The 23,636-nt window shown below is 36.3% G+C and overlaps 1 protein-coding gene across 2 annotated transcripts; it reads right to left on the minus strand.

Annotated features, from left to right (window-relative positions):
- Nucleotides 1-565: 565 nt before the first annotated feature.
- On the minus strand, nt 566-23,463 carry LOC111422155 (ankyrin-3-like). 2 transcript variants are annotated; one of them, XM_071199703.1, is made up of 3 exons: nt 23,348-23,463; nt 2,419-2,509; nt 566-2,241 (listed from the first exon to the last, which is right to left on the minus strand). In XM_071199703.1, exons 1-3 carry the CDS (start codon nt 23,348-23,350, stop codon nt 641-643), a joined length of 1,695 nt encoding a protein of 564 aa, XP_071055804.1. In that variant the 5' UTR covers nt 23,351-23,463; the 3' UTR covers nt 566-640. The 2 variants fall into 2 exon arrangements, with proteins under 2 accessions (XP_071055804.1, XP_071055803.1); XM_071199702.1 differs by having other exon boundaries at nt 2,419-2,524.
- Nucleotides 23,464-23,636: the final 173 nt, after the last annotated feature.

A 23,636-nucleotide genomic window follows, 5' to 3' on the forward strand; every position in this document is an offset into this window, starting at 1 on the left:
CAGGATCTGCTCTTATGAAGTCTTTCATTACTGAGTTGACTCTCTCCATGTTGCAAAGATTGTAATTCTTAGTTATAGTATGACCGACAATTTTATCGAATTTTGCAATTTTCGCCGATTAAGTTTTAAAAATTCCTATAAAATCCAGTTCTTGCAATATGAGTATGAAAATTTCCCAAAGTGTTAATAAGAGTGTCCTCTTTTCAATGAACCAACACGTTTTGAAAAATAACTTTTAGTTTTTGAGAAAACAATATTTGAAGTTTTGAGAAAATGACTATTCAAAGTAAAGATATTTTTCAGCATTTTCTTAAATATTTTCAATATGGTTTGTCTTAGAAAGACTAAATTTGGTACAATGTTATCATAAAAAATCGTTTAAAATCACTTTTGAGAATATCTCATGGGATTAATGCTATATAGGCTGATTATTTATTTCTAACTGGTTAACAACAAAATCTTGCTTTAAGTTTCAATAAACTTTATTATCAAACTTAACTTAATATATTATATAAATTGTGATTAGGGATGTTCAGTGTTAAATTATAAAAACATCTAGTTCTTACAAAACATTTTATTGAAAATAATCTTTGTTATGACAAGATTAACAACTTTAACTAAACATTATCATATAATATTTTCATTCAATTGATTCGTTGATTATGTAAATCGGTTGCCTTAATAATAAAATATCTTTGATTACTTTAGGAATATTCATCTGCATAATAACATTAAATGCTTTATAATTCACGCCGTTTTCACGTTGATGTTCATCAAAAATAGTTTTTCTATAACAATCTCGAGCTATTTGTTTTAAACTAGGAACACACCCATCTTCACTAAAGTAACGATTATTTATTATGCCTTCGTCGTTGTTTCTTTTATTGAAAATTAACGTCTTTATGAAGGGTTGACAATCGTATTCGTAACCAATAGGCACTTCCGATGATAAAATTGCTTCGATTTCATTGCAAAATCCTTTTTTGTTATGAAATATTTCTATATCTTTTAAGGTTACTGGAAATCCTTTACTCAACAGTAACCAAACCCATTTTAGGCTTTCGGCGGATTGACTAAACCACGTGTATAGTGACATGTATGATAATGCAGCACCGTTAAAATCTTTGTCTATTATCCCATCTGATGCCTCCTCTATTTTAATTTTATCGATGTACTCGAAAACGCGTTCAGGAGCCGAATTAATTAGGCCACCAATAAAAATTGTCGACAATGTGGAAGTGAATACTGATTTATAATTTAATTCATCGACATAATCAAATAATATATCCGCTACTTTATAGTTCCAGTACTTCACAGCAATCATAAACGGAAATTCCCCTGATTTATCAATTTCATTTACGGACGCATTGTAATATAACATCATGCATATAAGTTCCTTGCGAGAATTACAACCATATTTGGAAACAATATAGTGAAGAGGAGCTTTTCCATCTCTATCCTTAGCATTAACATCCGCTCCATTTTCAATTAGAAAACGGCTGAGTTTGATATTATTACAGGAAAGATGTAGGGGTGTTTCTTCGTTGCAATTCATAGCGTTCACATCTGCTCCATTTTCCAGCAGGAGTCGCATCATTTCAATATTTTCAGTTGTAGCGATTAAGTGTAAAGGTGTTTCTGACAAACAGTTGCTAGCGTTAACATCCGCGCCATTTTCAAGCAACATTCGACTAAATTTAAGATTGTTATTCGCGATAGCAATGTGTAAGGGTGTTTCCTCCCAATTATCCTTATCGTTAACGTCCGCCCCATTTTCAATTAACATTTTACTGAATTCAAAATTATTGTTTATAGTGCCAAGATGTAATGGCGTTTGTTGGCATTTGTTTTTAGTGTTAACATACGTTCCACTTATGATTAATAGTTGACCCCATTGTAAGTTTGAATCGATAGCAGCAAGATGTAGAGATGTTTCCACATGAAAAGGATTATTCCTGTTTTTATTCATTTGTGTTAACGGGAAACAAGCAGCGCAATCAGTTTGCACACAATGTTTCCAATGTTTTAATATTTGCTTTGCAGAGGTACAGTGAGGTATCGGGCATTTTTGTACTAGACATGAAACCATATGATTTAATAATGTTTTCATCGTTTCACAATCAGATAGTACAATGGGGCATAGTTCTACGTCAATTGCTCCCTCAAATTCTCGGTTTTGGCAAATAAGACTATGCAACATTAACATGAATTGTTGTTGAACTAATTTTCGGTCATCAAGATCTAAATATAAAATAAAATAAGCAAAAATTAAAAAATGTACACACGCGCGGACAATTAGTCTGAAGACGCACGGCTAAACCCGAAACTTTGTAGTTCTAGGTCTAGTTTTTTCGCAATAATTTTTCGCAGAGAGTTGATGGATGATTTTCTATATAAATAAAAGCTAAATGTTTATACCTCTCTGGCCACCTCCTTGAAATTGTGCATCAAAAGAAGTTGACTGCCATCTGCTGGGCGATTCTGATTGACCAATTCCAACTGCACCAATCTGCATCGAACGTGCCTATTAGATTCATCAATATTATGTGTTGCAATGTATTAAGAGATCGGTTCAAAGGAATAATTAAATAATGTAAAATAGTCACAATTAGGGATTTGCAGAAATATAATATTTACCTACTCACACTAGGGTTTATTTGGGTGGCGCGGTAGGTACAGGTGTACTGAGCAAAGAAGTTAGAACTGGAATCTTCGCGTTTTGATTGGCACAAAGGGTGGGGTGGTGCACTGGCTGGGCGTATCACCTCAAGGTCATCAGTCACTAGTGTCAGTACTTAAACTCAGTAGTGAGTGACCGGATCTACTGCGGATCTACAGGGTCAATATGGGACTTATTCACAGTTAAAGACTGCAGTAAGGAGTACTTTGCAAACGTCAATAAAATGACGATACACATTTTTAACCAATGTGTTAAGTGCCCAGTGGAAACTAAAAGGCGTATTCAACCAAAATTTCGCAACGAATTACGTCGAAAAAAAAAGACAGTCAGCGTCCATGTTCTATTATAATTAAATTTATTAGTTATAAAATCCGAAATGCTGCAATAAAAGCAAGAACCAAATTTAAAAACTCAAAAATATCTCTACAAGCAGATTTGACTGCTTTTACATATTATTTCACAGCTGCTAGGGAGAAGTACATATAACTACAGGAACTGCTTGACAAGATGGGAAAATTTATGCTAAAGTGAATGGTTCAATCATATCAATAAAAAATTGTAATAATGAGAAAGGGGGAGGCTAAAGGAGGGCCCTAAAAAAGGCTTCAAGGACGCGCTACATTAAAAGGGTTCGTCACAGAAAACGAGAAACGTGGAGGAAATTTTGTGAGGAAGTTTCCTCATGCAGCGAAGTTTCTCGGTTAAATCGGGTTCTGGCTTCAGACCCTGAACGACGAATTGGCTTACTAAAAAAGGCTGACGATTCTTATACCGACAACCTTTTGGAGAGTCTTCATTTATTAATGGAGGTGCATTTTTCAGGTTCCGAAAGTTCCGTACAAATACAACAGGACACCAACCATGAACCTACTGCAGATGATTGGATTTCAGCCGAAGAGATCTGCAGGGAGGATAAAATACGGTGGGCCATCAACAGTTTCTCGCCGTTCAAGACACCAGGACCAGATGGTATTATACCAGCCCTTTTACAATGGGGTCTGGAGGATTTAGTACCTCACCTGGTGGAAATCTTCCAAGCATGCCTGGCGCTGCGCTATATACCCAGTCGATGGCGTGAGGTCACAGTGAACTTCATGCCAAAACCGGGTAAGCTTGATTATTTCACCCTGGATAGCCTCTTGAACCGCCTCGCCGAAGCCAACTTTATCACAGTTGGTTACGCAGATGATTTAACCATTCTCGTCAAAGGCAAGTATATAAACGTGCTGTTTGACAGGATGCAAGTAGCTCTCAAACTGATAGAGACTTGGTGTGACGAACAAAGACTCTCTGTGAATCCTAAGAAGACAGAGTTGATTCTTTTCACACGGATGAGGAAGGTTGGCAATCCCAGAATGCCATCCCTTGCTGATACTCCATTGGTATTGTCAAAAGAAGTTAAATATCTGGGCATCACACTTGACAATAAAATGACATGGAGAACCCACCTAGATAATAGAGTAAAAAAAGCGTACGTTGCATTCGGTCAATGCCGGAGGGCTATAGGTAAGACATGGGGTTTGTCACCCAGAAATGCCCTCTGGATTTACACGGCTGTAATCCGACCTATGCTTACTTATGGTGCAGTAGTATGGTGGTCAAAGACCCTACAGTCTACATCCACTACTGCACTTAATAAAGTACAGAGACTTGCGTGTTTGTATGTTACAGGTGCGCTGCGGACTACCCCCACTGCAGCCATGGAAAACATGTTAAACCTAACGCCACTTCATTTGTTCATCCAAGAGGTGGCATTGGTGACCATGACTCGACTGCGAGCAGCAGGAATTCTAATGGGTGAGAGAAATAGTAAAAATGCCAATCTCTGGAATGAAATGGTGGATTACTCACCAATTCTGGAGTGTGTAACGGACTTTACACCCCTACAACACATTTTTACGAAGAAATATCTCACCCACCCAAGCTCCACAGAAGTAGAGGTAAAAAACAGCCTTAAAATCTACACTGATGGTTCAAAGAGACGGGAAGGAGCTGGAGCCGGAGTCTTCTCGTACGATCTCCGATTCCACGTATCTGAACCTTTAGGTATAAGTACCACCGTCATACAGGCGGAGTTAATCGCCATACAACTTGCCGCTGACGTTATTGTCAGATCCAACTTGGTAGGTAAGACTTTTACAATTTATACTGACAGTAGACAAGCTATTTTAGCCCTGAGTAGAATAACAATTACCTCAGGACTTGTTATGGGTTGTCATCTGACATTGGAGAAGGCCGCAGTGCATAACTGTGTCATACTTCAATGGATAAAAGGACACTCGACTTGTTCAGGTAACAAGCACGCTGATAGGCTTGCCAAAAGGGCTGCCAAGCGAGCGCCATGTTCGCCTGAACCGATAATCGCTCCGTCCTTATCAACTCAGATTGAGATAATTAAAGATTTTACCCACAAAAAGTTCATGAACTGGTGGGATAGGGTTAAGGGTTGCCATCTGTCTAAGGAAGTGTTACATTATCCTTCAGCAGAGGCAGCCTTGTCTTTCGTAAGGCTTGGTAGAAACGCTCTACGAACTGTAACGGGACTCGTCACGGGTCACTGTAAGGTAAACAAGCATCTTTATAACCTTAAGCTTGCTGTTAGTCCTCTCTGTCGCCTCTGTAAAGAGAGCGAGGAGACGGTCCGACACATCTTGTGTGAATGCCCCACTCTGCAAGACCTCAGAATGAGAGACTTCGGAGAGGAATGGCCGACCACAGATGGCATCAGGAACACACCTCTGAGCTGTATCCTAGCCTTCGGAAATTCCTTAGGCTGGTTGATGAAGCCGGAGACAGTGTAGGAGGATGTACAAGGGGCCCGTTGGGGCCTAGGTGCTGTGTGCGTAGCATACCCTCCGCTTTCCTACATACATACATACAAGGGGGAGGCTAATACGTTTTCAAATGTTTACATTTTAATATCTCCTGAACCATTCAACCGATTTGAATATTTTTGGACTTGTTTAGAAGAGCATTTTATGTTCTTTTAAAAGATATTTTTAGTTAGACCGTTTGGTTTAAAACAAATAAGCTAAAGGGCGTTATCTGCAGCGATTACATATTTTTGTCACCATAAAATTTGCTAAATATTAGTGAAAACCGCATCTCGATATCTCCATCCATTCTCAAATTATAGAAGAAAATGTTAAAAATTCGTATATTTTAATCGGATCAAGTTACCTTAGCAAACAAATAAGAGAGCAGAAAAATGTTATTACCTAGAACCTTTCTTTACACTTTATTCAAGCTTAGAACTGGTTCAAAACTACTTTTGAGGCGTGTTTAAAAGCCAACGAACAATGAAACAGCAACAATGATAATAACACAAAATAAACCAAAATACATAGAATTACTTCAATTTTTGGCAAAAATAGCTGACAAATGTTCAAAATGCCTTCCATAAACCTCGATGCAGTTATTTATTCTAGTTTCGACGAAAAATAAAACGCTGTTCAAGTCTCATCCCTGGACACGTTTCTAATGGCATTTAGTCTTTTGTTATATTTTCCCTGGTTATTATATTGGTTAATCTTGAAAAGTCTGGTCGTTTAGTCTACCCCATAGATAAAGGGGTGAAAGCAATGTGTGTTTAATCTTAAGTTTAAATCCTCATACACTCTATCATACGCTTCTGCGTTAGTAAATGACATGTTTACAGTTACCATGATTATGTGATTTGTTTTTCTCGATGAGGTAGCTGGATCCGATTGATGACACTCGAGTTTTTAACATTTTCTTCTATAATTGATGAAGAACGGATGGTGATATCGAGATGCGGTTTTCACTAATATTTAGCAAATGTTAAGGTGACTAAGGGTCTGTGAAGTAAATAGTACCGTTCCATTTAACTTTTTTCAAAAATCACAAAAATATGTAATGGCCGCAGATAACGCCCTCTAGCTTATTTGCTTCAAACCAAACAGTTTTACTGAAAATATCTTTTAAAAGAGCATAAAATGCTCTTTCAAACAAGACCAAAAATATTCAAATCTGTTCGATGGTCCAGGAGGTATTAAAATGTAAACATTTGAAAACGCATTGGCCTCCCCCTCCCTTATTATGATAGATATGAGAAATATCGCAAAACAAAAGCGATGCGGTATTATCCAAGCTACTAAATGATGTTGTCAAAGTTATAGCTCATCGTCTAACTTTCTGAGATAGCGAATTTTATGTTTCTCTATTGCAGTTACGCAATGTGTAACTTCGTGTTCCTCTGGCCCTGTGCGGCTGGATTGAGAGCACTCTAGGGGAGCTGGCCAGGCTACTCTTCAAGGGGCTGTTACTAGAGGCTGTCCGCAAGGGGGAGTACTTTCTCCACTTTTGTGGAATCTCACCCTCGATAGCCTCATGAAACGCCTAAGCCTAGCCGGTTTTAAAACCGTTGGTTACGCAGATGACCTGACAATCCTCATAAGATGCAAGTACGCTAACGTACTCCTCGACAGGATGCAGGAAGTACTCAATCTAATTGAGAACTGGTGTAATAAACAATGCCTTTCCGTCAACCCCAAGAAGACAGAGATGGTTGTTTTTACACCCAAGCGCAACATTGGCAATCCTAGACTGCCAACGCTCGCTAAAATTCCACTTAAACTGTCTACAGAAGTTAAGTACTTGGGCTAATAATAGACAGTAAGCTAACGTGGGGCGGCTACGGCTGTCCTTAGCAGAACCTGGATGAGTGAGCGAATTGATATTGTCCTCATTCAGGAACCATGGCTCGCCAATACCGGGCGCATCAGCGGACTCGGTAATTTATCCGGTAAGTTACTTTGCTCAGGAGATAGACCCAGAGCTTGTTTACTTATCAGGAACAACATTAATGCTTTCTTAATCTCAGAGCATAGCGACCGCGATTGTGTGGCTGCGGTTCTGAGAATCCGTGGTGAGAAGGGCTGGACAGAAATTGTCATCTGCTCGGTATACTTCCCCGGAACGGAAAATGACCTTCCCCCGGCCGCTGTGCGAGACATAATTGCCTACAGCCGGAGGAATAACCTGCAAGTTGTTGTTGGATGTGACGCCAATGCCCACCACACAATGTGGGCAAGCACCAACACAAATGAAAGAGGTGAGTTACTTTTTGACTACCTATTAGGGGAGGGGCTTACTGTTAATAATGTAGGTAATAATGTGTGTAATAATTCAAACGTTTAAGCCGTTCAAATCGCCTGGAGAAGACAATATCTTTCCTGCTTTGTTACAGCAGGGGAGGTCTTTGTTGTTGCCAATTTTGGTAAAAATTTTCAGAGCGAGTGTCGCCTGGAAATATGTGCCGGCAGAATGGACTAAGGTACGGGTATCTTACATACCCAAAGCGGGCCGTTCGGTCCCTACTCCTAATGCCTTTCGACCCATCAGCCTAACGTCATTTCTGCTGAAAACCCTTGAAAAAGTTCTGGAACGGTACATCCGTACGGTGCCATTGGTATCTGGTCCACTGAGTCGCCACCAGTATGCTTATCAAGCGGGAAAATCAGCAGAATTGGCTTTACACAACTTAGTTGGTAGAGTATCCAGGACGCTGCAGGATAAAGAAATCTTGGTTTGTGCGTTTCTGGATATAGAGGGAGCGTTCAACAACGCAATACCACAATCTCTTGAAAGAGCTGCTCTTGACAGGGGAGTGGAAGCAACTATAGCGGGTTGGATCCGCAATATGCTAGATAGTAGAATAGTTTCTACTTCACTCCACGGTGATACGATACGCTTTAGGCCGGGAGGTGGCTGCCCGCAGGGAGGGGTGTTATCTCCCCTGCTTTGGTCCCTCCTAGTTGACGATCTGATTGCGATAGTCGAAGCCGTTGGTGTGGAAATACAAGCTTATGCTGATGACATTGTCGTTATGGTCAAAGGAACCTGTTTGCCGAGGATATCTAAAGTCCTCCAGGTGACCCTAGATACCATTTGCGCTTGGTGTAAGGGAGAGAACCTCTCAATAAACCCGCAAAAGACAATTGTTGTGCCCTTCACCAGGAAGCGAAAGTTGGATGGACTAATCCGCCCCAACTATCCAAGGTGAAGAAATTCCTTTCTGAAAGGAAGTCAAATATCTAGGAGTAATCCTAGACAAAACCCTGTCATGGAATGGACATTTGCAGGGAGTTTTGCACAAAGCTAGACTATCCTTGTGGACTTGTCGCAGTCTTTGTGGAAAAAATTGGGGTCTTACCCCTGAAAGAGTGTACTGGCTCTATGTGACTGTGGTTAGACCTATGATCACATACGGAGCAGCAGCCTGGTATAGGAAAGTCCGACAGACTTCACTTATCAGTAAACTTTCACGAATTCAACGAGTAGCTGGATTGGCAATCTCTGGTGCGATAGGCACAACGCCAACTCTAGCAATGGAGGTTCTGCTTGGCCTATCTCCTCTGCATTTGCATATAGAGAAAGTGGCTAGAACAACCATTTACAGATTTAAGCAATATGCTCAAAACTGTTCCGACATGTCCTACCAATGGGCTGCGGAAGACATTATAAGCACTGATACTGTGCTATCAATGCCGTCAGATTTGGCGGTATCACTATCAGTGATTAATGCTCGATACCAGATTGTACTGCCTGAGCGGCAGTCCTGGATCGAAAATGAAAATTCTCTGGTTCGGGCAGACATTTGCTTGTACACAGATGGATCAAAAACGCCTGAAGGGGTAGGAGTAGGAGTATACTGCCAGACACCTCGAATTAAGCAAGCCTACAGCCTGGGTACGTACTGTACTGTATTCCAGGCGGAAGTATTTGCTATTGACATGGGTGCTAAAATCCTTCTTGAAAGAGGGGTGAAGAACATGACAGTACGAATTTTCTCAGACAGTCAAGCCGCTCTCCAGGCGCTCCAAGCCGTGAAAACGGTGTCGGCTCTGGTTAATGATTGTAAGAGAACATTAAACACACTGAGTTGTGATAACAGAGTCTCTCTGATCTGGGTCCCGGATCACTCTGGTGTTGCTGGCAATGAAGCGGCAGATAAGCTAGCACGAGATGGCAGCGCTGAAGCGTTTGTGGGAACGGAACCAGCAGTTGGTTTCTCATTTGCGATGGCCAAATATAGGATTCGACTGTGGGCTGAAGAGAGACTTCGCCTACTGTGGACCAGTTCTCCTGGAATGAGACATGCTAAGGTGTTTATTAACATCGCCACTGTCAAACCCGGGAATATTTTAGGACTTGCCCGTAGTAGCATAAAAGTTGTAATGGGTGTTTTTACTGGGCACTGCCGATTAAAAGCACACCTCAACTTGTTGGGTTTAGCCGACGATGTTGAATGCCGACTATGTGCGGAGGAAGCAGAGACGGTTGAGTATGTTTTATGCCACTGCCCTGCCGTTAACCGTATCAGATTCTCGATTTTTGGGTCGCAGTTTATCTCCTCAAAAGATCTGAATGACCTTTCGCCGAGCAAGGTATTAATGTTCGTTAAGAGCATTGGACTGCACGGTGAAATTTGATAACGATATCTATCGGGGTACAATAGATCCTTAGGGTCGCGGTGCAAGGTTGGTTGGTCCGCCTACCCGATATGTATTCTATGTAATGTAATGTAATGTAATGTAAGCTAACGTGGAAATCTCACCTAGACAATAGAGTTAATAAAGCTTGTTGTATCGCCTTCGGCCAGTGCCGGAGGGCTGTCGGGAGGACTTGGGGCTGTCTCCCAAGATAGCCCTGTGGATTTACACCGCCGTTGTTCGATCAATGCTAACTTACGGTGCGGTGGTATGGTGGACTAGAACTTCTAAGTCTACCGCCACCACTGCACTTAATAGAATACAGAGACTCGCGTGTCTGTCTGTTACAGGTCGATCAACCCCCACCGCGGCCATGGAAATCATGCTAAATTTACCACCACTCAACCTACATATTCAGGAAGTGGGGTTGGTAGCCATGAAAAGACTACAATCAGTAGGAACTATGAAGGATGAGGACGTTAGCAGCAGTTCAACACTCTGGAGGGAAGCAGTGTTAGAAACACCCCTACTCGAGTAAGTGTAAGTGTTTTACTATTTTTACAGACAGTAAACAATCTCATTTAGCTTTAAGCAGAGTTATTATAACGTTTGCAGTAGTTATGGATTGTCACAAAGCACTGGAGGAGGCCGCGAAATACAATCGTGTCAGAATTCAGTGAATTAAAGGGCACGCGGACAGGCTAGCCAAACGTGCTGCCGATAGAGCGCCCTGTGCACCCGAGCCGATAATTACCCCTTCTTTAGCTACTCATATCGAGTTAATAAAGCGCATAAAACCCACAAAAAATTTTTAAACGGGTGGGACCGTACCCCGGGCTGTCATCTCGCCAAGGAATTGTTAAAATATCCTTCAGCCGCAACAGCCCAGTTCTTCGTAGGGCTCGGTAAAACTGCCCTTCGCACTGCCACAGGTCTCCTCACGGGACACCGAAAAGTAAATAAACACCTTCAAAACATGAAGCTTGCTGACTCCCATCTTTGTCGAGCCTGTGAACAGGATGACGAGACGGTTAAACACAGGTTGGGGTGGTGCACTGGCTGGGGGTATCACCTCAAGATCATCAGTCACTAGTGTCAGTACTTAAGCTCAGTACTGAGCGATTAGATTCATCAATTTAATATATTGTAATGTATTAAACGGTTCAAAAGACAGATTAAATAATGTAAAATAGTCACAATTAGTGATGGGCAGAAATATTTACCTACCGGGTGAGTAAATATTATTAAATTTACGAAATGAGGGCATAGTAAATTTTGTGATATCAAAACCAGAACCGGTGTTTGTGGATTTTATTTCTACAGGGTCTAGCAAACACACAGCAGAATATCTTAAGAGTTAAATAAAGAAGATTGTTGTTGTGAATTTAAGCTTCTACAAGAAGACTATCCTCATGTGGTACCACTGGATTGCATGGCTCTCTTCTACTAGTGATGGAACGGATAGTGCTTTTGCGAAAAGCCGGATACCGGATATTCGGCATCCTCTTCGGCCGGATATCCGGTTATCCGGTATATCTATCCGGCAACTATGGTTATAATTTCTGGTGTATTTATTTATTTTATTTTTATTTGGGATGCAGACGGGACAAGCCAATATTATAAACTAAAAACAAGAATTTAGCAATAAGTAACAAAAAAAATATCAAACAGGTTAACAAAAAATAGCAACAGAAATAAAATTTAACAAAAAAGTGAAACTTAAGCAGAACTAATGATCAAAAATATTGAAAAAAAAATCAATCAAAAAAAAAAGAATTAACGTCGCAAGTCAAACGGCGCACGAGATGCACATGGGAGGTCATTAACCAATTTCCTAAATGTAAACCAATTGTTGTACCAATTTCTGAAGTGATATGAAATTAATAAGAAAGCTGATAAGATATGTCAACTTATTTGGATCCAAGATACAAAATGAACTCTTTTGATGCTGATTTAACTAACAAAGCAACTGTAAAAAGAGGATACTTTAATTAATAATTGACGATATTTCCACAAGGATCCTTTGAGAAATTAATTTTATAGCGAATTTTGAAAATTATCGATGAAAATTGCAACATCGAAAGTTTTGTCAAAACTTCAAATATTGTTTTCTCAAAAACTAAAAGTTATTTTTCAACACGGGTTGGTTCATTCGAAAGAGGACACTTTTATTAACAATTTGGGAAATTTTCATACTCATATTCCAAGAAATGGATTTTATACGAATTTTTAAAACTTAATTGGCGAAAATTGCAAAATTCGAAAAAATAACCAATAATTTCAAAAATTTTTTTCTCAAAATCTAAAAGCGATATTTCAAAACGGCTTGTTGCATTAAAAAGAGGACACTTTAATTAATAATTGGCGATATTTCCACAAAGATCCTTCAAGAAATGAACTTTATAGGGAATTTTGAATGTTATCGATGAAAATTGCAACATCGAAAATTTTATCAAAACTTCAAATATTGTTTTTTCAAAAACTAAAAGTTATTTTTCAAGACGGGTTGGTTCATTCGAAAGAGGACACTTTTATTAACAATTTGGGAAATTTTCATACTCATATTCCAAGAAATGGATTTTATACGAATTTTTAAAACTTAATCGGCGAAAATTGTAAAATTCAAAAAAATAACGGATAATTTCAAAAATTTTTTTCTCGAAAACAAAAGCGATATTTCCAAACGGCTTGTTGCATTAAAAAGACGATACTTGAATTAATATTTGGTGACATTTCCACAAGGATTCTTCAAGAAATGAATTTTATAGCGAATTTTGAAAATTATTGATGAAAATTGCAAGATCGAAAATTTTATCAAAACTTCAAATATTGTTTTTTCAAAAACTAAGTTATTTTTTAAAACGGGTTGGTTCATCGGAAAGAGGACACTTTTATTAACACTTTGGGTAATTTTTATACTCATATTTCAAGAAATGGATTTTATACGAATTTTTAAAACTTAATCGGCCAAAATTTCAAAATTCGAAAAAATTGTCGATCATTTCAAAAATTTATTGCTCAAGAACTGAAAGTGATTTTTCAAAACGGCTTTTTGTATTAAAAAGAGAATACTTTAATTAATAATCGAAAGTGATTACAGCGACAGTTCTGTTAGTAATGAATGTCGTGATGAATTACAAGCGAAGAGAAGAAAACTAGACGAAACTGCAACAAGAGATTTTATATATCGTATTGGGATTCTTACAATGAGGGTGCTAAAGATGATATAAATAAAGTTGTATTCAATGAAAAAAGTCCCATTGGGGTTGAATTTGATTATAATCTGCAGTGTCCAATGCCTAAAAGAGATACTAATTCCTGTGAATGGTGGAGTACTAAGTAATAGGTTTTTAATATCCGGTCAAAGCCGGACATTTGGTAACTATTTTAAAAAATGGCCGGATAGTAGCCGGATATCCGTTCCATCACTAGCTCATACTTTTCATCTTCTGTGCAACGATATCTTAAATTTTCCACCTATACAGAAGTTAATAATAGACGCTACACACATAGTTAATGCAATAAAACAATCCCAAATCTTATCTTTTCTACTTATGGAAATAAGCAAAACGAAGGAGTGTAAACTTAGTTTGTAAAACTTGTAAAACGCGCTGGGGAAGCCATCTCTACTGCATGGAAAGTTTAATATCCAACAAAGTCAGCCTTCAAACTTGAGTTGTTAAGATATAAAAACTCGTTTACTAGATGACCCTTTCTGGGCGCAAGTACAACAAATTCATGACATTCTGGACCCTAGAATCAAACACCACGATGATCCACAAAGTGCACTCTCTGAAATAGGACTAAAAATTATACGTGACATTTCAAATTGTTGCACATCTGAGGAAGAGGAAGATGCAATAAATCAAAAGGTATTTAATCGCAAGTAACTTGTTACAAGTCCGATTCATCTTGTCGCTGCACTACTGAATCCTTGTTCTAAAGGAAGCAGTTGGAGGAAATAGACGCAATGGAGTTTATACAAAACCTATCCCAGTTAATGCACTTGGATGTAATGGCAAATTATAAATCAAATGATGGGCAAAAAGATTCTTGTGGACCAGGGTAGAAGGGCCTGTGTACCAGCTCCGATCTGAGTAAAGTTACTGTTAGGATTTTATCATCCCCAGTGTCTTCAGCGGCCCCAGAATTTAGGACTATTATGAATGAGGGCTGGAAAAAATATTTTTATTGCCCATAATTGGAAATTAATCAAATCTGAAGTAACAGAAACGGGGGAAGCACAGAGAATAATGATGATTCCTTTTGGCACGTATCCAGCGCTTCAAAGTTTCTAACAATATCTCTCCAATCCGAAAAAAAGGCAATATATATCGTTTCCCTCCATTCCTTTATGCGCCGATATCCAATACAGGACGTTATACAGGAAGAACCAACACAGAGAAGGACATGTCGAGGACAATGAATTAAGATGATGTTACGCAACTTACCTCCGAGGATATTATTAGAATCCATGTTGCGAGATTAATTAATAAAAATAAGATATAATAAAACAATAATGTGTTTTAAACTTTAGTTTCTCGCGTTTATTTTAAAATTTCCTCGGTACCGGTTTCGACACTATATTAGGTCATCATCAGCCGAATCTACAAAACAATTGAATTACAAAAAATCCTGTATGAATGAGAATAATTAAAACTATAAATAAAATAATATAAAATCTTATAAAATATAATTTTTTACGGTAAAGAATAAAACTAATTTGAAATTGGAAACATCTGTTTGGTCATTAGAGATAAAATTTCACACGTAACTAACAATTTAAAATTATTTTCACGAAAAGACAACACTTGACACGAGACATGAAACATAAATCAAGGACTCAATACAATAATACAAGTTATGGAATGCGTTTTTTAAAAAAAACGGGTTTGAGAAGAGAGGAAAATTAAATTTAACAATTCGCCGTTTCAAAAATCATTTAAACGTTTAAATAGAGGTGTAAAATTAAGATCTATTTGATCGTTAAGGAGGGTGTATTTTTTCTTTTTATATTTATTAATTTCATAAGCCTCTAAAAGGTCTAATTTAAAACCTTTGCTGCATTTGTGTAGAAGTTTAACGTTACTATATTCTATACTGTGAATATAATAATAAAGAATATAATAATATAAAAAACGATCTCATTCCCTATATCAAAAAAACAGAAAAGAAATTAAAAAGTAAAAATAAAGATTTCTCTCATGATCAATACTGGAAATATATAAAATCTATTAAAAACAAACTAAAAGAAAATAATGCAATATATGTTAAAGCCGACAAAGGCGCAGGCATTGTTATATTAAGTAAAGATGAATATATAGAAAAAACTAACCAATTTATGAAAGAAAATAACTATGTTGAACTTGAGCGGAACCCTTTAGAAATAGTTATTCGTAAAACCAGAGAAATTATTAATAAAAGTAGGGACACATTGATTAAGTACTCGCCACATATAAATATCAACAGTAAGATAGTTCAATCAAACTTTTTCAGCACTCTGTTTATACATATGAACCCAACAATCCCAAAACTGTATGCTTTACCTAAGCTTCATAAACAAAATATACCAATACGACCTATAACTTCCTATAATAACTCACCTACATATAAACTAGCATATTTCATGTTAAAAATTTTCAAAGAAATCAATTTTTAACCAAATTATTCTATATTAAATTCATTGCAATTTATAAAGGAAGTAGAGGATTTGGAACTTAATAATAGAATGCTAATCTCGTTTGATGTAGTAAACCTTTACTCAAATATTCCAATTGATTTCGTCTTGGATCTCACTAATAAAATGTTCAAAAATCATTTTGATGACGACACAAACATTAATGACTTCAATAAAATCCTGAAACACATTGTTACCCAAAATTATTGTAATTTCAATGACAAAATTTATAAAGTTTCTGACGGTTTACCCATGGGTATGTCATTATCCGGCATTCTGGCAGATATATTCTTGGACTATTATGAAAATAATTATATTATGACAAAACAGAATCCTTTCAGAAAACATATAATTATAACCTTAGAACAGAGTTGAATTCGGACGGTCAAAGTGAGTGCATGTGCTCTAAACAAGTATCGCGAGTCTCATAACCAGTTTCGTTTCACAAAATCAATCGTGTTTACAATTTCATATATTATTAATCTAACAAAATAATAAATCATCGAAAGCAATATATTTAAGGAAAGCCGCCTGCGGGCGTGTTTTCGACCGAATCTAGTATGGGCGAAAAACGAGGATCCGATCAGTTATCTCCTCTAGAAGATGACATTCATAAACGATATTCTTTTAATCCAGATCTCTTAGCGCAAAATAGATTCCATGTTCTTGCTAGTGAAGACAACAGTGATGATATTAATGACAACTCTTTGGAAAATAAGTCCCAAAAAGGCCCTAAAGTACCTCCTATCTTTCTACATAACAAATCAAACCATAAAGAAATTATCAATGATATTAAAGCGTTAACCACTGAAAAATTTACAACTATTGTCAAAAATAATTCACTAAAAATCAACCTTACGTCTATAAACGATTATAGAACTTTAACTAAGTATTATACAGAGAAAAAACTTGAATTTCACACTTTTCAGGATCCAACAAAGAGAATTTTAGCCGTAGTGTTGCGTAATGTTCCTATATCTCTAACAGACATTGAAATAAAAGATGAATTGACTACTTATTCATTACCTATAATTAGTGTTACAAGACTATTAAATAAAGTTAAACTTCCGATGCCATTATGTGCGGTTGAATTGACTCCCAACAAAAAAGCCAAAGACATTTTTAATATCAAAGAAATATGTAATGCTTTAATTACAGTAGAGCCGAGGAAAAGGTCTCAAATTATACCGCAGTGCTTTAAATGTCAACGTTTTGGTCATACTAAAAATTATTGCTCACTAAAACCCAAATGTGTAAAATGCGGTGATGAGCATAATCATAAGGATTGTAAAAAGAAAAAGAGCGATCCCCCGAAATGCGCAAATTGCGGTGAAGAACATGCAGCCAATTACAGAGGTTGTCGCGCTCACACTGAATTACAACAACTACACCCACGTCAGATGAGAAGAACTACCACTAACTCAATTCATAGATCCACTTTCCGAACATCAGATCCTAATGTGTCATTTGCCAACATAACCCAAAAAAATTTACCATCCCAAAACACCAGTACTCCAAATCCACCTCCTAAAACATCAAATAATCCCGAAATGTCTACCATTGTTACATCAATCATGAACCTCCTAAAACAAATCATTACACCACTAATTTCGCAAATTAAAAATTACTTACTGAATGAATTATTCCTTTCCTTCCCACATGCCTAATCTCCCCATAAACGAAATCAAAAACATCAATATTTTAAACTTTAATGCGAATGGTCTGAAGAAGCAGAAGAATTTAATATCGGCTTTTTTGGCTCGTTATAATGTTGATTTAGCATGTATCACCGAAACTCATCTAGTTCTGGGAGAAGAGTTCCGAATTCCTGGTTTTAATATCTATAGATTTGACCGAAACTCTCAAACAGCTTCAGGCGGTGTAGCGATACTAATCAAACGCACATTAAAACATAAACCCTACGACCTAGTGAACATTTCGCTAGAGACGGTTGCTGTCCAACTTTATCCAAAGAACATGACAAATGAAGAAATCACATATTTAATTAACAATCTACCCGATAGAAAGGCCCCAGGGCATGACCTTATACCAAATCTAATTCTAAAACACCTCCCTTCGAATATTACTAGCCACTTAACTGATATCTTTAACTCATGTTTAAAAATTGGTTACTTTCCGGTGACTTGGAAAAAAGCTGAGATACTTATGTTTCCCAAGCCAGGAAAACAGAGCACTCTTGTATCCAATTACCGTTTGTACAAAATTGTTTGAAAAAGTTATAATACGAAGACGTCAAGATCAGCTGCTGGAAAGAAATGTTATCCCAAACATTCAGTTTGGTTTTCGAACGGGTCATTCAGCGATCCACCAGTTGGTGCGTGTTACAGAATTCATTGAGAAAGGTTTTGAAAATAAGCAATACACCACTATCGCCTTTTTAGATGTAGCTAAAGCCTTTGATACAGTTTGGTCGGAGGGATTAAAATTCAAACTATTGCATCTAGGTCTAGATGACTATATTACCGCAATACTTATGTCATATCTTCAAGAACGAACTTTTTGTGTGAGAATAAATGGGACTTATTCAGATACAAAATGTATTAAAGCAGGAGTTCCTCAAGGAGGTATATTGTCACCAACCTTATTTAATATATTTATGCATGATATACCGTGCCAAAGATGCAATGAAAAAGCTTTGTTTGCTGACGATATGTTGATTATGACCCAAAGTAATGATTTGGAGGAAGCTATAGAACAGCTACAAGATGCTATTAACGACGTGCAGAAATGGCTTACTAAAAGTAAGACAAATGTGAATCAAAGATCTTTACGTTACGGCGTTACCGAAATCCAACGCGCATAGTAATCAATAACACAGAACTTCATTGGAATCCTAAAGACAAAGCTGTCAAATACTTAGGCCTGCATCTTGATCAACGATTAAATTGGGGTATTCACGTAAACAACAGATTGAATTTGGGATATGCTCGATTGAAACAACTATTTCCTCTAATAAATAGAAAAAGTCATCTGAAAACTAAATGCACTATGTTGCTATATAAAGCTTTAATAAGATCTTTGGTCACCTATGCTTGCCCGGTATGGAGTAATGCTTCAGCAACAAATATCCGAAAATTACAAACTCTACAAAACAAAATTCTACGGACGGCAGTAGATGCGCCATGGTTTATTCGCAATGAACAACTTCACTCTGAACTAAACATAATGACTATTGAAAGTTTTATAAGAGGTGTAACTAAAAAATTTTACGAAAACATCAATAAGTGTTCCAGTGCTAGTAACTTTAATTTGGGTCTCAAAAATTTACATCAGCGACTTAAAAGGAAAATGCCTCAAGACTTACTGTAAATTAAGCTTAAATTAGATTCCCTCGGAAAGTTACTTTGTTCCTTAGTGAATTTAAACGTTATGTTAATGTATATATGAATTCAACCATGAATAACATACATGTTTTAATGTATGTTGAGCTGGTTTTAATAAATAAAAAAAAAAAAAAACATAATTAAATGGATAAGATATGTGGATGATATTTTTTGCATATGGGAAGGAAATCTTAGCACCTTGGACGAATTTCATAAATACCTAAACCAACTACATAATAAATTACAGTTTACCATCGAAATAGAAAATAATCACGTTTTAAATTTTTTAGATCTAACACTTAATAATATAAAAAATAAGATTAATTTTAACATTTATAGGAAAAATTCTTCTATAGCCACAATAATCCCATACGACTCGAATCATCACATATCACAAAAATTGTCTAGCTTTCGATTTTTCATTGAAAGAATTTTTAATTACCCTCTTTCACAAGAAAATAAGATCTCTGAACTTAATTATATTTTTGAATTGGCGAAAAATAACAAATTTCCTACAAATATAATTAATAAAATAATATATAAAGTTAAATTAAAACAAGATCCATTGTTTTCTAAGATTCAAAATTCCAATATTCATAAACCTATACCCTTAACTCTATTACAGCTGCAGCTAAAAAAATATTTTTGAAATATAACATTAATCTAGCATTTGCCAATCACACTACTCTAAATAAATTACTATCTAATTACCATCTAATACAACAGTTATAACATAAATAATGAAAGTGGTGTTTATTTGATTAATTGTTTTAATTGCTATAACATTTATATAGGACAAACAGGCGGAAAGTTGGAATGTAAAATAACAACATAAAAATAAAAGTAATTCTAACATTTATAAACATAGAAACGAAACAGGTCACAATATAGAATATAGTAACGTTAAACTTCTACACAAATGCAGCAAAGGTTTTAAATTAGACCTTTTAGAGGCTTATGAAATTAATAAATATAAAAAGAAAAAATACACCCTCCTTAACAATCAAATAGATCTTAATTTTACACCTCTATTTAAATGTTTAAATGATTTTTGAAACGGCGAATTGTTAAATTTAATTTTCCTTTCTTCTCAAACCCGTTTTTAAAAAATGCATTCCATAACTTGTATTATTTATTTTATTTATTTATTTCATGTGGGTACAGAAACAGGTCGAACCCAATAATACTGTACCATAAACAACCAATTGTATACAAATAAAATAGAATTACAGTTCACAATAATAATACTGAATTAACATTAATGGTACAAAAGTGATTCAAAAGAAAAAAAAACTAAAACTAAGTTTAGGTGATATAAATATATCATATATCAAATATCAAATGAACGCTCGAGGCAACTCACCAACTGCAGCAAAGAGCAGTTTTTTAAATGCATAGAAAGAATGCTGAAACAGATCTATGTTAACACGATTTGCCGATCTTGCCATTCTCAATAAAGGAGAGTTTTGACAGGCATTGGTTCTAAGAGTAGGTGTCATAAATAGAAAATCAAAGCGAAGTAATCTCGGAGGAACGTGAACACATATAGAACCAACAAGCATTGGAGAATCACACTTGTTGTTTAAAAGTTTGTAAAAATATAATACATCCCCACAAAAGCGACGCTGGTCGAGGGTTAACATACGAAAAGAAGTGCAAGTTGATTCGTAATCAATGTATTGAATGGAAAATTTAAAACAAAGGTATTTGAGGAATTTAGATTGAATACGCTCAGTTCTAGATTTGTACGAGAGATACTGAGGATTCCAAACGACGCTGCAGAAGTTAAGTGTGCTGTAAACATAGGCAAAATAGAGTTTTCTAATTGCAGCAATGTTTGAAAAAGCTACCGTTGATCTCATAATAAATCCTAACATACGCCAGGCTTTGGAGACAACAGTATCGATATGTTTATCAAATAATAATTTATAATCAAATGTAACACCCAAATCTCTAATAAATGAGACACGTTGCAACCTCTCACCAGCGACGCTATAATTGTAGTGGATTGTGTTCACTCTCCTAGAGAAGGAAATAACATTACACAGTTTAAGTCAGATTGCAGCTTAGAACAATCAAGAGGTTAGGAGATACGGAGAAAGAGTTTTAAATCGTCAGCATACATTAAACATTGGGCATAATTAACGACGTCAAATATGTCGTTAACATAAAGATTAAACAGTAAAGGGCCCAGATGGCTACCCTGTGGAACACCAGAAGGAACCGACACAGGATTAGAGAAAAAACCATTAACCGAAACAATCTGGCATCTCTCCTTCAGATAGGAAGCAAGCCATTGCAAAAGATTTCCCTGAACACCAAACTTCTTTAGTTTGAACAGAAGTAAGTTGTGATCCACCCGGTCGAAAGCTTTACTAAAATCCGTATAAACTGAATCAACCTGACAAGAATCATCCAGAGTAGATAAGATATACTGGGTATATTCAAGCAAGTTACTCTCCACCGAGCGACCAGCAAAAAAACCATGTTGTCTAGAATTGATTTTAGACTTAAGGGCAAAGAATAGACGTGCATGAACTACTTTCTCAAACACTTTCCCAAATGCTGGCAAAATAGATATGGGGCGGTAATCGGATATAGCACCACGGTCCCCAGATTGGATTGGATATTTATTGTATTAATATTGTATTAATTATTATTGTATCCTTGATTTATGTTTCATGTCTCGTGTCAAGTGGTGTCTTTTCGTGAAAATAATTTTAAATTGTTAGTTACGTGTGAAATTTTATCTCTAATGACCAAACAGATGTTTCCAATTTCAAATTAGTTTTATTCTTGACCGTAAAAAATTATATTTTATAAGATTTTATATTATTTTATTTATAGTTTTAATTATTCTCATTCATACAGGATTTTTTGTAATTCAATTGTTTTGTAGATTCGGTTGATGATGACCTAATATAGTGTCGAAACCGGTACCGAGGAAATTTTAAAATAAACGCGAGAAACTGAAGTTTAAAACACATTATTGTTTTATTGTATCTTATTTTTACCTCCGAAGAGTCATAGGGTCGTGAATTTTTAAAACATTCAATATATTACGAAGACACTAAGCTAGAAAAACCAAATTTGGTATACGTTATGAGTGTACCAAAGGCATTAATTGGTATCACTAGCTCAGAGGAGAATCTGAAAGCCTACCAAGAGAATCCGGGAAGGTACTTCCGGAAGTGCATGTTTCCATCGAAACAATAAATTAATTTGTCGACAGAAAACTTAGAATACAATTCGAGGACACATGGCTTACTCACAACACAACACCAATATACATAGGCATTACACTTTATAGAACGTTCTCTTTCGAAGAACATATATGTAATAGAAAAAGTGGAGAAACAATGTTATGCAAAAGCTCGGTGGAACAACAAGAAGAGTATCAGTGTGACTTAACAGCCTTCATATCCACAAAATCGATCAACTCAATAATACGATGAGAATGATCTTAGATTTCAGAGGTTATCAAATCTACTCCAGTGGAATGGCTTCCAGTAGTACGCTGCGTAAATACTTTCGCTAGAGAGTGCAAGTAGATTTTGAGCAACCAAAACCTACTAATATGCAAGGATATTGAAGATGCCAACCACATCTGCCTCCGATCCAGAAAACCACTGTCAAAATAGCAGTCACTGCTACAGATTAAAAATTGATCTTGCCTAATGCTTGACATCAATGGATACCAAAGCAGAATAATCAGATCCAATGCATTACCCAAAAGGCTCTCACTTTACCACGCAAAACCAGGTAAACTCTAAACAGAACAGGGACCCAGCATGGAAGATGCGCCTACTTTTTGCATAAATTTGAAAATCAAATCGTGAAACATTATAGAAGATTCCTCTAGTACAACCTATGATGACATACTTGAAGATTTGCAGAGTGAATATCACAAATTAATTACAGAAACAGACATTGTTTCTGTATTGTGAATTGAACTTTCGATAAGTGTAAAAATCGATTTGAGACCGACACGACGTTACAATCGGTCTTCCTTCCGGAACTCGCAAGCAATTGGTGAATCGAATAACTTTGTTCTACAGATCTTAATTTCTCTATACATATATATAAATGTACATAATACAGGGAGATGCACAAGAGGTTAGGATAAGAGGTTAATATATATTATGTTATCATTCTACGAAATATTCATACTTATATCATAATAGATACTTACCATCGTAATGTCATCAAAATCACTGCTATAACCTTCTCTCTTCCTTATTATAATTTTAATGAACTAATGAAACAGACAATTCTAAACTGACTGAATTCGGAAAAACCTCCGCGGAGTATTTGCTTTCAAGGGTAGTTTACAGCAGGAAAAAAATAAATGTTTACAAGTCTTCTTCTAACACAATGTTAAATTGGTGGCCTATATTTTTTTAAAATGTTATGGCATAACTATTTTATTGATGTAGACATAATTATTATTAAATATTTTTATAGAATTAAATCATAATAGC

Source organism: Onthophagus taurus, chromosome 11 (assembly GCF_036711975.1).
Source record: "Onthophagus taurus isolate NC chromosome 11, IU_Otau_3.0, whole genome shotgun sequence".
NCBI lineage: Eukaryota > Metazoa > Arthropoda > Insecta > Coleoptera > Scarabaeidae > Onthophagus > Onthophagus taurus.

Coding starts and splice junctions, on each gene's coding strand:
- LOC111422155 (XM_071199702.1), bottom strand. Junction 2,242..2,418: donor TCAAGGAGGTGGCCAGAGAG/GTATAAACATTT, acceptor TTTTATATTTAG/ATCTTGATGACCGAAAATTA.